Source organism: Erinaceus europaeus, chromosome 13 (genome assembly GCF_950295315.1).
Source record: "Erinaceus europaeus chromosome 13, mEriEur2.1, whole genome shotgun sequence".
Classification (NCBI taxonomy): Eukaryota; Metazoa; Chordata; class Mammalia; order Eulipotyphla; family Erinaceidae; genus Erinaceus; species Erinaceus europaeus.
In genome coordinates this window covers 62490561-62503631 of record NC_080174.1, presented here as the reverse complement: position 1 = coordinate 62503631, position 13071 = coordinate 62490561, and the positions used below count along the sequence as shown (strand labels likewise).

Sequence of the window (13071 nt, the reverse complement as noted above, 5' to 3'; positions counted from 1 at the left end):
ACTTACAATTTGGTCAGGTCCTGCTTTCAGTTTCCCTTTCAGATCTTCTTCCTCAACTTGGACAGGCAATTTTCATTGATAAGCTCTCTGGTTGCCTGCAAGAAATTCAAGGGACTTGTTTCTAAAAGAGGACTAAAACAATAGTATACTCTGGCAGAAACGTGTTCAGCTCAGTAACTTTGGTAGAAAGCACAGATAAGCACTTAGGCTAACAGTGTAGGTCAAAGAAGATTTATTCATCATTCATTTGACATTTCACGCATTAGGTGATGAGCTCTTAGAATTTCTAGTCTTAGGGAGGAGATTCACCAGAAAGTTACATGTGTAATTACAAAGTGGTTATACGAAACAAACAAACAACAACAAAGTAACAACAAACTTTCATGCCTGAGGCACCAGAGGTCCTAGGTTCAATCCCAGCACCACTATAGCCAGAGCTAAGCAGTGCTTTAGAAAAATAAAGTAACTAACATAAAAACAAGTGAAACTCCACAAATGGTAGGATAGCTATTTGGTTTCTCTCTGCCCTGATTAAAATTTAAAAATTTGGGCCTGGGAGGTGACTCAAAGAAGAGTGTACATCTTGCTGTGTGAAGCCTGGAGTTTGCTCTCTGACCCTGCATTTTAAAAAAAGGGTGGTGGTGGTGGCACATCCAGTTAAGCACACATAGCACTAAGCACAAGGACCCGCACATGGATCCAGGTTTAAACCTTTGGCTTCCAACCCCCAGGGGGGATGCTCCACAAGTGGTGAAGCAGGTCTGCAGGTGTCTTATCTCACTCCCACTGTCTCCCCTCCCTTTCAATTTCTCCATATCCTATCCAATAAAAATTTTAAAAAAGAAAAAAAAGAAGAAGACCACCAAGAGCATTGGATTTGTAGTGTTGGCACTGAGCCCCAGTGATAACTTTGGTAGCAAAAAAGAAAAAAAAAAAGACAAGCATGAAAAAAAACTTGAGAATGGTGCAAAAGAAATTGGTTCAGTAGAAACCAGTGTGGGCTCTTTGACGATGCAGGGCAGCAGTATTGAGTCACAATCCCTAGTCTCCACATTTTCATCTTAAAATATTTTCAATTTATGATGAGCTTATTGGTATGTAACTGCAGAATTTGTTGAGGAAGAGCTGATACGGGTTGGATAATCAACAAATTCGACACTACTGAAGAAAATAATAGAGAAGTAGAGGATATGAATAATTCAGAAATTATCTGGGCTGGGGAGACAGCATAATAATTATGCAAAAAAGGGGGGCTGGGCAGTAGCGCAGCGGGTTAAGCGCGCATGGCCCAAAGGGCAAGGACCAGCGTAAGGATCCCGGTTCAAGGCCCCGGCTCCCCACCTGCAGGGGAGTCACTTCACAAGCGGTGAAACAGGTCTGCAAGTGTCTTTCTCCCTCTCTGTCTTCTCCTCCTCTCTCAATTTCTCTCTGTCCTATCCAACAACAACAGCAATAGCAACAATAACAATAATAGCAACAATGAGGGCAACAAAAATGGGGAAAAACAGCCTCCAGCAACAGTGGATTCATAGTGCAGGGACCGAGCACCAGCGATAATCCTGGAAGCAAAAATAATAATAGTAATTATTATTATGCAAAAAGGCTTTCATGTCTGAGGTTCTGATGTCCTGAGTTTAATCCCCAGCACCAGAACTGAGCAATATTCTCGTAAAAAATTAAAAATTGAAATTAAAAACAGATTGTCCTAAATGAAATGCTGAGTGAAAATTCCTAAAAGGAATAGAAACAAAGACAGGACACCAGTGAGTGATGGGACTTTCAACAGCCTAATACAGTGTAATCAGAATTCCCAATGGAGAAGGGAGGCAGGTGTTGGTATGTTTTAAAAACCCCTTCTGTTTCATTTGGTTTAAATCCCCCCTGCTTAACACTATTCTATTTACATAACCACTTCATTCTATTTACATAACCGCTGTTAACAAACACCACCCTCCCTCCAGGGCATTGGTGGTTCAGTGATAGAATTCTTGCCTCCTCCGCCCCCTCTCCTTGTCACACCCTGATCCTCTCCTTGTCACACTCTGATTTTCACCAGTCACTTTTCTCTCCACCCTCTCTATGTCACATCTTGTTCACGCCCTACTTGAGAAGTATATATAAAGACAACATTGTTCATTTTAGCTTTAGTTTAGCTTAGCTCGGCTTAGATTGTACTGCGTCCTGCATGAATAAAGAGATACTGCCTACAGCTCAACCATGAGTCCCTGGTCGTCTGTTACCCGCCCGTGAAGCCAGCCCGGCGAAAACAACATAGCCCGGCGAAAACAACAGGCAGGAAAATATTTTAAGAGATAATAAAGGGGCTGGGTGGTGGTGCACAAGGTTAAGCACACATATCACCATGTGGAAGCACCCGGGTTTGAGCTCCTACTCCCCACCTACAGATGACATGCTTCATAAGCTGTAAAGCGAGGCCTGTAGTTGTCTGTCTTTCTCTCTCCTTCTCTATCTCCCTCTCCCCCCTACCCCGCCTCATTTTCTCTCTGTCCTGTCAAATAAAATAGAAAGAAGGGAAAAAAGGCTACCAAGGGTGGTGGATTTGTAGTGCCAGCATCAAGCCCTAGCGATAACCCTGGAGGCAAAACAGAAACAAAAGGAACAGAGAGAGAAAAAAAATCCATAAAATTAATATATATATAACTATAAATACACAGATCAAGTAAGCCCAATAAACCTCAAACAAGAAAAATGATAAAAATGACACCACAGCTTACCACACGTACTCCTTTTTTACTACCCACAGGTACTTAGAATTTGAGAGAAGATGCTGCCTGCCCCAGAGAACCAAAGGAAAATGGGTCTTACAAGGCAGAACCAGGTCCCAGGTCTGCCAAGATGTAGAGTGAGGAGGAGAGATCCATAGAAGGGGGAGTATAGAGCACTTTATGAGAAGGATCTTATTTGTGTAGTTCTTAAAAAAATCATAATTTTATTTCCCTTCACTCCCTTCCTTCCTTCCTTCCTTTCTTCCTTCCTTTCATGAGAGAGAGAACCAGAGTATCACTGGCACATGTGATGCCAGGGACAAACACAGTACCTCATGTTTGAAAGTCTAACACTTTGTGCACTGTGTCACCTCCTGGGCCATGGTGACCATTTTAACAATGGTGATACGTCATATATTTGGGAGATTTAGCTAGCTCTAAATTTCCCAGGACTTTCTTTGGTTCCTAGGAGACCGTTACTTGTTCAGGATACAACACCTCGTCCTTTGGTAAATGTGTCTCCTCAGCATCTGTGTCCTGTGGAATTGTATGTATTGTATGAAAGAATTGTATATATATATATTACAAATTCATTTCCTTTGTCACTGATTGGAACAAGGGTGAGGAGCTGATAAAAGCTAAGCCAACCTTTCTCTGGGAGTTTTGCCACTAGGATCTTGGTTATTTTTCTGTGTCAAATTGGAAGATGTGTGTTTGAAAGTTGCTGGTAGCCCTGTCACCTAGTGGGAAGAAGCTAATCTGGGGGAGTAAATCCCACAGTGAGAGGTCTGATGTATTCCCACCACTTCTGGTCATCCCTGAAGTTCTTGCCACCTGGCACTTCCCACACTTGGGATGTGTGGGGCATTAAGTTGCCCTATTTGTCTAAGTTAGTGCAGCCAGTGAATCAGACATACAGGAGATATCAGTGGGGTAACCTCAGACACCTTCCTTTGTCTCCCTCTGGCCCCTTAAAATACTTTCAGTATGGGGAGCTGGGATCTTTTTGATACCTCTGAGGTAATAAAAACCCCATGGTCTCATTGAGTCACCAATTCAGAAATTAGAGTGCCCAGCCTTATGTAATCATCATAGTGTTCCATTCATTCAGTCACTTATACCCCTCTCCCCCACTAGGGTTTAGTGCTAGTGTGCCTGACCCAGAGCAGGCCATGTGCTTGCTTCCTTTCCTTCTGCATACACAGCCCTGATTAACACCTCCCCCAGTTCCTGGCAGCAGTTTCTGACCTCTCTGGAGTTGGTGGGGAAGGGAAAGAGTGAATTGAGCAGAAAAGACACAAGATGGTGCTGACACTTCAAAATGGCAAGTGTCTAAGACTATGTGAGCATTTTAGGGACCCCTTCCACCTGGACCTTTTCTCTGCAGTTTCCTGGTGTGGGGCACGCCCTCGCCTGTGCTTGCTATGCACTCTTTCCGCAGCTCCTGGGACTTCTGACATTCACACCCTCTGCCTCTGACTGCTAAGGCGCTACTCTCTGGTCCCCTCTTCAGAAAGGACCTAAAACAACCCCACAGCAGCTCACTTCATGCATCTTTTTCTACAAAAAGTTCCTGAGGCAACTCTCTCCTTTGCCAAGCCCATCTTGTGCCCAACCGGTAGTCTGCCTATTCTTTCATTCCTCTTTTCCTCTTCCTCTGTGTTCCTTATTCTTTCTTTCTTTTTTCCCCGCTCCAGGGTTATCTATCATTGGGGCTTGGTGCCAGCACTATGAATTTACTGTTCCTATGGCCTTTTTTTTTTTAATTGGATAGGACAGAGAGAAACTGAGAGGGGAGGAGTGAGAAAGAGAGAGAGAAATAGACACCTGCAGACCTGCTTCACCTCTTGTTAGATAATCCCTCTGCAGGTGGGGAGCTGGGGGCTTGAACTGAGATCTCTGTGCTTTGTACTTTGTGTGTTTAACCAGGTGTACCACCACCTGGCCCCCTCCCCATTCTTTAAGGGTTGTGTGCTAAACTTCCCTCAGCAGATTTGAATGAGAGACAAGTCAACACACTTGCCCTAAAAGGGCAGTTTATCTCTTTCCAAAGAATTTCTTCGAATCTTCTCTCCGTCACTACAGGTAATTTTATATTTGATGTAAGGATGGCCTTTAGATTATGTAACAAGCTTTCAGATATTTCCTTTGAAAATATTTTCCTTAGTCTAGTACCTCATTTTAGCAACTGAAGTTTATCTTCAGGAAACTAGACTGAAATATCTCTTTTTCTTTTTTTCTTGCCTTCAGGGTTATTGCTAGAGCTCGGTGCCAGCACTACAAATCCACTGCTCCTGGAAGCTATATTTCCTATTTTGTTGCCCTTTTTGCATTCACTTGTTGCCCTCGTTGTGGTTGTTATTCTTATTGTTGTTATAGCTGTTGTTGTTGGATAGGACAGAGAGAAATTGAGAGGGGAGGGGAAGACAGAGAGGGAGAGAAAAGACACCTGCAGACCTGCTTCACCACTTGTGAAGCAACCCACCCTGCAGGTGGGGAGCTGGGGGCTCCAACTGGATCCTTACGCCAGTCCCTGCACTTTGTGCCATGTGCTCTTAACCCGCTACGCAGCCCCACATTTTTTTCCAGTAAGCATCTTATTAGAACAATTTGGTGTGAATTTCTGACCATTGTAGTCAAGTCACTTGATAATAGCAGTCAACAAACATTTATTGAGCAACTACTATGGAGAAATGCTCCCAGCCCCCAGGAGCTGTCAGTCTGAGACATTTGATAAAGACCATTAGCCAGGAGCCAGGCGGTGCCACAGCGGGTTAAGCGCACATGATGCCAAGTGCAAGGACCGGCATAATGATCCCAGTTCGAGCCCTTGGCTCCCCACCTGCAGGGGGTTCGCTTCACAGGTGGTGAAGCAGGTCTGCAAATGTTTATCTTTCTCTCCCCTCTCTGTCTTCCCTTTCCTCTCTCGATTTCTCTCTGTCCTATTCAACAACGACGATGGCAATAACGATAATAAAGATGATAAACAACAAGGGCAACGAAAGGGAAAAAAATAAAAAGTAAAAACTGTTAGTCCTCTAGTCACTCCCTGTCCATGGGTATATTTTGGTTGTCTTTCATTATCTTCACATTTTTCTTGAGTGTGTTGCTAGTATTTACAATTTGAGGAGATTCACCTTAAAAGATTCAGAATTTTGGCTTTGAAGAAAGCAGTCAGATGCCTGTATTGCTGCCCAGGCTAATTAACTGGAGCTGGAGAGGACTGTCCCCTTCTATTGGACGTATAGTCTGCAGCTGGGCTCCATCCTCTCTTGCTCTGTGACAGCAGTGTCCGTCAGCTGTCACTTGTCACCATTGGGCTAAAACAGTTACCTTTTCTGAAATCAAACAGTAAAATGAGGTATTTCTGGCATCAGCTGAAGCAATTACAGAAGCCAGACCTTCCACCTTCTGCACCCCATAATGACCCTGGGTCCATACTCCCAGAGGGTTAAAGAACAGGAAAGCTATCAGGGGAGGGGTTGGGATGTGGAGTTCTAGTGGTGGGAATTGTGTGCTGTTGTACCCCTCTTATCCTACAGTTTTGTCAGCGTTTCCTTTTTATAAACAAAAAGAAAAAAAAAGAAAACACTAGTCCAAGAACCATAGTTTCTTTAGATATAGATCATGATCTTACATCTTTATTATGCAAGTAGTGTGCATGCATGTATAAAGTAAAACTCAAGGTGCCATTGGAAAATAACCTGAAGATATAGTTGTTGTTCAGAAAACAGGAGAAATAGATAATGCAAAAGGTGGCATTTAAAGCAACTAAAATAAGTGATGCAAGCTGCTATGAGAGGGTGTTGCATTCTTCTATTTCTCACATTGATGTTATGTTCTTGCTTGGCCTCTGACATTTGAGTTTGCAACAAGGGAAAAGCATTCTCTGACCTCTTTAGAAGGAATCAGCTAAAGCAAAGATTGTCTGCCCCAGGCAGTTTTAGTTTGGGTCTGAGGAGCACTAACAGGGTAGATGTTTTCCTAGGTTATAATCACATAGGGGGAAACAGGCAGGTTTTTGGTAAGTTAATGAAGCTTTCTTTTTCTTTGTATGGTAACATAGATGCTTATTCAGAGTATTAAACACTGAAACTTGATGCATTTTGTTTTCCGTTAATTTTTTTATTCTGAGGGTACTAAGGGTTTAGAGTAAATATAGTTGTTGATACATGGGTAAAATTTCTCAGTTTTCTGAAAAACACTCTTACCCCCAGCCTAGGTCCTCGTCCATCATCATGCTCCAGGACTTGAACCCCACCCCCTTCCCTGTTGGTATGCTTTTAAAAACCCCTTCTGTTTCATTTGGTTTTAATCCCCCCTGCTTAACACTATTCTATTTACATAACACTGTATTCTATTTACATAACCACTGCAGGGCATTGGTTCAATCCCCACTGGTTCATGATATGTTTTTGCTCTACCCCCTCTCCTTGTCACACTATGATTTTCACCAGTCACTTTTCTCTCCACCCTCTCTATGTCACATCCTGTTTCCACCCTACTTGGCAAGTACATATAAAGACAGCATTGTGAGTTTTAGGGTACTTTAGTTTAGTTTAGTTTAGCTCAGCTTAGATTGTGCTGCGTCCTGCATGAATAAAGAGATACTGCCTACAGCTCAACCATGAGTCCCTGGTCGTCTGTTACCCGCCCGTGAAGCCAGCCCGGCGAAAACAACACTTCCCGATATTCTTTTGCTTTGGAACAATACACCAAACAGTTAATTTTTATTTTTTTAAAACAGAGAAAAGATTACTTTTAAGTTTGATTTTGGTTAGCTTGATTTACATACTAATATATCTTCAACACTTATGGCAGTATGAGGCACATAGTGAAAGCTCAGTAGATATTTGTTAAGTGAATGCTAAAAGTACAAGTACACATACACGTATACCTAAACACAAACACACACACATAATTATAATTTCAGTTAAATTTTAAATGAAATCTTTTCTGCTTTTCTCTTTCTTTCTTTCTTTCTTTTTTTTTTTTTTTTTTTTGTGTGTGTGCGTGTGTGTGCTGAAACCCGGGATTGAAGTTTCTGCTTTTCTTAGTCTTTGTTGTTAAGTTCATGATAGCTTAGGGAAAATCTCTCTTGCATTACTCTGCATCAGAGTAAAACCAGAATTATTTTGAGGAAAGACTTTTACTCCCAAATATATTCTCTTGGGAGACAAGCCTTCTGTTGAGTTGTGTATCCTGACTGGTATCTTTAATTTCAAACAGAGGAATTAATCTTTCACTAAGAAGTACATCTGCTGTGAACGCACACAGTGTAACCTTATTTGGTTTTGCCGAATGAGTCCTATGAGGTACTTGTTTGTAAGTGTAACTTCTTCTGTCTTGGCCATTCACTGCATTCATAGATCACCTTGACACACACAAACACACACACACACACACACACACACACACACACACACACACCAATCAGAACAAAGCTATAGGAAGAAGTCCACGATATTTTTTCCCTATCCTACTGTTTTCATTATGCACATATTTTTGAAGGCCCAGAAAAAAGAATTCTCTTGTGTAGTTTCAGAAATAGCTTTGATTATCCTGGCTTTTTGAATACTATAAACCATTCAATCAGAGTCTTCCATGTCTTATTAGCTGTGAGAAATGGGTCTGAAATCTTTCATTAGTAAGTATATAAGACCTTAGGACATCAGCCTTGGTGTTCTTATCCTGATTGCATTTTTCTGTTTTTCCCTGTGCTTACTTTTCCTACTCACCCCACCTTCTCTGGATTTGTTCCCCTTTTTTTTGCATAATTTTATAAAATTGTTTTAGAATGAGGGATGATCTAAGGAAATTAAGATATAATTATTTATCATTTACTGCAAGCATCTTACCGATTTATTTTTCAATTTTATTTTAAATTTCCTCTTATGTAATCAGATCTGTCAGTTCTTTGTGATAGTCATGAAGAGGCTCATTGTCATAGATTTAGGGTCCCTTGCTTGCCACATCCTCTTACCCATAGCTAACATAATTGATTCAGCAAAAAACTGTGCTTAGATCTTAGAAGAAGCAGAGGTTGCATCTCTCACTTCTCTAGGGATCAGTATGTGATTCATGAAACTTCAGTTTCAAATACCTTGTTTGCTTAGAAAGTTATTTACATATCTGCATATAACTAGTTATCATAGATAACCTGGGATATAACTGACTTTTTTTTCTTTTCTTTGATAAGACAGAGAGAATTTGAGAGGAAAGGGGGGAGGAAGGGGAGAAAGACACCTGCAGCTCTGCTTCACTGCTCATGAAGCTTTCCCCTGCAGGTGGGGACCAGGGACTTGAAACCCTGGTCCTTGGCATGGTAACATGCACTCTATCAGGTATGGAACCACCCAGATCTGGGAAATAACTCCCATTAAACCCAGTGTCTCAAAAAACAGGGATTCAGCAAGAGTTTTGAGACTTAAATTTAGTAGCTATATTGCACTGGCGTTTGTCTTTGAAGTAGTACTATGTCCCCATGGTCTAATTCTAGTGCCCGTGGTAGATTGACTTCAGTTACATTTTATGCTTTTTTTTTCCCCCCCAGAGTATGATCGGTTGGGCTTCCTCCTGAAGTTGGACTCTAAACTGTGAGTAGAATGAGAAAATGCTGATTCTGTGATAGGCCTCTGAAAACTAGGGTCTGAATTTGAAGGTTCTGCTCACATCACCTCTGTGGTTGATGAGGGATCACTGGGCCTGTTTCCTCTGTCTGTTAGCAGAATCTTGGAGCATGTTGCAGTCACAGGACCCACAGGGAAAGGAATTGCATGTGTAAACATGAGGTCTTAGATTTAGCTGGCACAAGTAACTCATGACAAAAAGAGCCACTTCCAGGAGTTGGAGGGACTTTGGAAAGGCTTCCACTAAAAGGGAGGATTCTTGAATCATAGCAGGAAGCAGTGGTCTGCTGCAACCCACAAGGACCCTGGGTCCATGCTCCCAGAGGGATAGAGAATGGAAAAGCTATTGAGGAGGGGATGGGATATGGAGATTGAGTGGCAGGAATTGTGTGGAGTACAACACAATTCTATCATTTCGTTAATGTCTCCTTTCTTAAATAAATTAATTAATTAAAAAAAAAACCAAGTAGAACCTGAACTGGAATTGACGTATTGCACCAAAGTAAAAGACTCTGGGGTGAGTGTGGGTGTGTGTGTGTGTGGGGAGAATACAGGCCCAAAAAGGATGACAGAGGACCTAGTGGGGGTTGTATTGTTATATGGAAAACTGGAAAATGTTATGCATGTACAAACTATTATATTTACTGTGGAATGTAAAACATTAATACCCTAATAAAGAAATTAAAAAAAAAAAAGACCCTGTCTTTTCCCCAGCAGGGCTGGGGAAACAGCATAAAGGTTATGCAAAAGACTTTTATGCTCGAGGCCCTGAGATCCCAGGTTCTATCCCCAGTACCACCAGAGCTGAGAAATGCTCTGGTCTATCTCTCTCATTAAAAAGTAAACAAAGGGGGTCAGTTGGTAGCACAGCGGGTTAAATGCATGTGGCGCAAAGCGCAAGGACTGGATTAAGGATCCCGGTTGGAGCCCAGGGCTCCTCACCTGCAGCGGAGTCACTTCACAGGCAGTGAAGCAGGTCTGCAGGTGTCTATCTTTCTCTCTCCCTCTCTGTCTTCCCCTCTTCTCTCAATTTCTCTCTGTCCTATCCAACAACGAATGACATCAACAACAACAATAATAACCACAACAAGGCTACAACAACAAGGGCATCAAAAGGGGGGAAAATGGCCTCCATGAGCAGTGGATTCATGGTTCAGGCACTGAGCCCCAGCAATAACCCTGGAGGCAAAAAAAAAGTAAACAAAATATTTTTAAAAGGGGGAGAGTGAATAAAGAAAAAAAAACACATTTTGTGCAGCCTCAAATGCAAAGCCTCTATCTCCCGATTTAAAACTCCTGTTGCTCTTCTGGTAATTTTTTTTTCCCTCCAGGGTTATTGCTGGGGCTTAGTGCCTGTACTACGAATCCACTGCTCCTGAAGGCCATATTTTTCCTCTTTTGTTGCCCTTGTTGTTACTATTATTGTTGTTATTGCTGTCATTATTGTTAGATAGGACAGAGAGAAATAGAGAGGGGGGAAAGATAGACACCTACAGACACTTGTGAAGCAACCCCCCCCCCCTCAGGTGGAGAGCCGGGGGCTTGAGCCAGAATCCTTATGATGGTTCTTGGGATTTGTGCCATGTGCACTTAACCCACTGTGCTACTGCCCGGCCTCCTGGTAAACATTTCTTTTTCCTCTAGCTCTGCATGTTTGTTATCCATGCCTGAAATTCCCTTTCCTTGCTAGTTCCCTAAGAAAATCCAAGGATTACCTCCTCTCTTCACAGAATTACCTATCTCTTCCTGTATGCTTGAATTTTCTACCTCTGCCACCAATTATCTTATTATACTGTACTTACTGTGTAATTGTTATTAATTTATTAAGAACACAAGCCCAGAGCCAGGCATAGGTTGGTTCAAATCCCAGATTTATTCTCTTTGTAACTTGGGCCAGGTACTTAACTACTTGTGAGCCTACCTATGTCACAGCATTGTTGTAAGGATTTAATTGAAATGATTCATTTATAGGAGCTTTCAAGTACAGGTTATCTAATCCTTCCAGAATCCTTCCCTGTTCTGCCCTTCTTAGTCAACCTAGTATCCAGTCACTAGTGGTTTGTGTTTGCTAGGTGTTCAATAAACATTGAAACCTGGGTACATGGATGGGTGAATGGATTGATGGATGACTGCATTTCCCCCAATGGAATAGGGCACCTTGAAGAATAGTTTGGGGCAGGGGTTGGGGGGGGGGGGAGGTAGTGGCGCACCTGAAGCAGTACTGTATCTGTCATCTCTTATGCTGTCTCCCCCTTCCCTCTCAATTTCTCTCTGTCTCTATCCAATGATAAATAAAATAAAGGAAAAATAATGTCTTTAAAAGAATAGTTGTGGGGGTTGGGCGGTGGCGCAGTGGGTTAAGCACATGTGGTGCAAAGTGCAGGGACCGGCGTTAAGGATCCCGGTTCGAGCCCCCGGCTCCCCACCTGCAGGGGAATCGCTTCACAGGCGGTGAAGCAGGTCTGCAGGTGTCTATCTTTCTCTCCCCTTCTCTGTCCTCCTCTGTCTTCCCCTTCTCTCTCCATTTCTCTCTGTCCTATCCAACAACGAATTGCGTCAACAAGGGCAATAATAATAACCACAACGAAGCTACAACAAGGGCAACAAAAGGGGAAAAAAAATGGCCTCCAGGAGCGGTGGATTCATGGTGCAGGCACCGAGCCCAGCAATAACCAGGAGGAGGAAAAGAAAAAAAAAAACTTGATAAAAAATAATAAAAGAATAGTTGTGCACATTCTGTGTGTTTGTGTTCTGCACAGCACTTCTCACATAGATAACTTGCAATACATAATTAAAAAATTATCCCACCTGCAGGAGAGTTGCTTCACAAGCAGTGAAGCAGGTCTGCAGGTATCTGTCTTCCTCTCCCCCTCTCTGTCTTCCTCCCCCTCTCAATTTCTCTCTGTCCTATCCAACAGCAACAACAGCAATAACAATAATGGAAAAAAAGATGACCACCAGGAGCAGTGGATTCATAGTGCCAGCGCCAAGCCCCAGCAATAACCCTGGAAGTAAAGAAAAAAGAAATTACCAGTGACTCCTTTCTACTGGTATTCAACTTTGTATGCTTGTGTCCTCTGTCCTATGCCAGACAGTCATGAAATGCTGGAATTGTGACTCCATTCCTCTCTTGAATGATGCTTTATCTCCAGCTGCTACTGGTGGTGATGGCCACACCATTGCATTAGACATCAGACTAGGACATATTTCACTTTTCTTCTGAGTTGTCTAGCATATAGCCCCTTTCTTGGCATCTGACTTCTTAGTTCTGATGTGCCATACTATTAGTTCAGGCACTATAATTCTCCTAGGTTTTATTTATTATCAGAGCAGGATGGAAAAAGAATTACTTGTTCTGTATATCAAACTAGAAGAGCGATGTTGACATCTGAGGGGATGGAACTTGATTTTGCTCAAAGCAATAGGCTTCATTCTTGAAAAAGTCTTAATTTAGTATTCTAGGCATACAACACATCAAGTGTAAGCTATAAGCAAGTGAGGTGCCACCAGAACGGAAGAGATGTAGTAATTACCAAGTTGAATCACATTGATGAACAAAAGACATGCTATCCAAGATATGCTAACTACAGTATTTAAATTGTCTTCAGCAGTATAGGGGAGGGGAGTGAAGAGGATACTCTTGCCCTGCTGTGCTGACAGCTGGGTGGGACCAGTAGGCTGTTGTGTAGCTTTCTGTCCTGTGCAACACTGGTTCC

The 13071-nt window shown here is 42.3% G+C and overlaps 1 protein-coding gene across 5 annotated transcripts in view; it reads left to right on the top strand.

The window, feature by feature from the left end:
* The window catches only part of ST3GAL3 (ST3 beta-galactoside alpha-2,3-sialyltransferase 3), a 270798-nt gene that overhangs the window by 116571 nt on the left and 141156 nt on the right, over positions 1 to 13071 (top strand). For all 5 annotated transcript variants that reach the window (XM_060206046.1, XM_007535285.3, XM_060206044.1 and 2 more), the window contains one exon: positions 9280 to 9322. Coding sequence is in view for 4 of the 5 variants with exons in the window: in XM_007535285.3 (XP_007535347.1) it covers positions 9280 to 9322 (43 nt within the window). In the remaining variant the exon portion in view is untranslated. The remainder of the gene's footprint in view (positions 1 to 9279; positions 9323 to 13071) is intronic.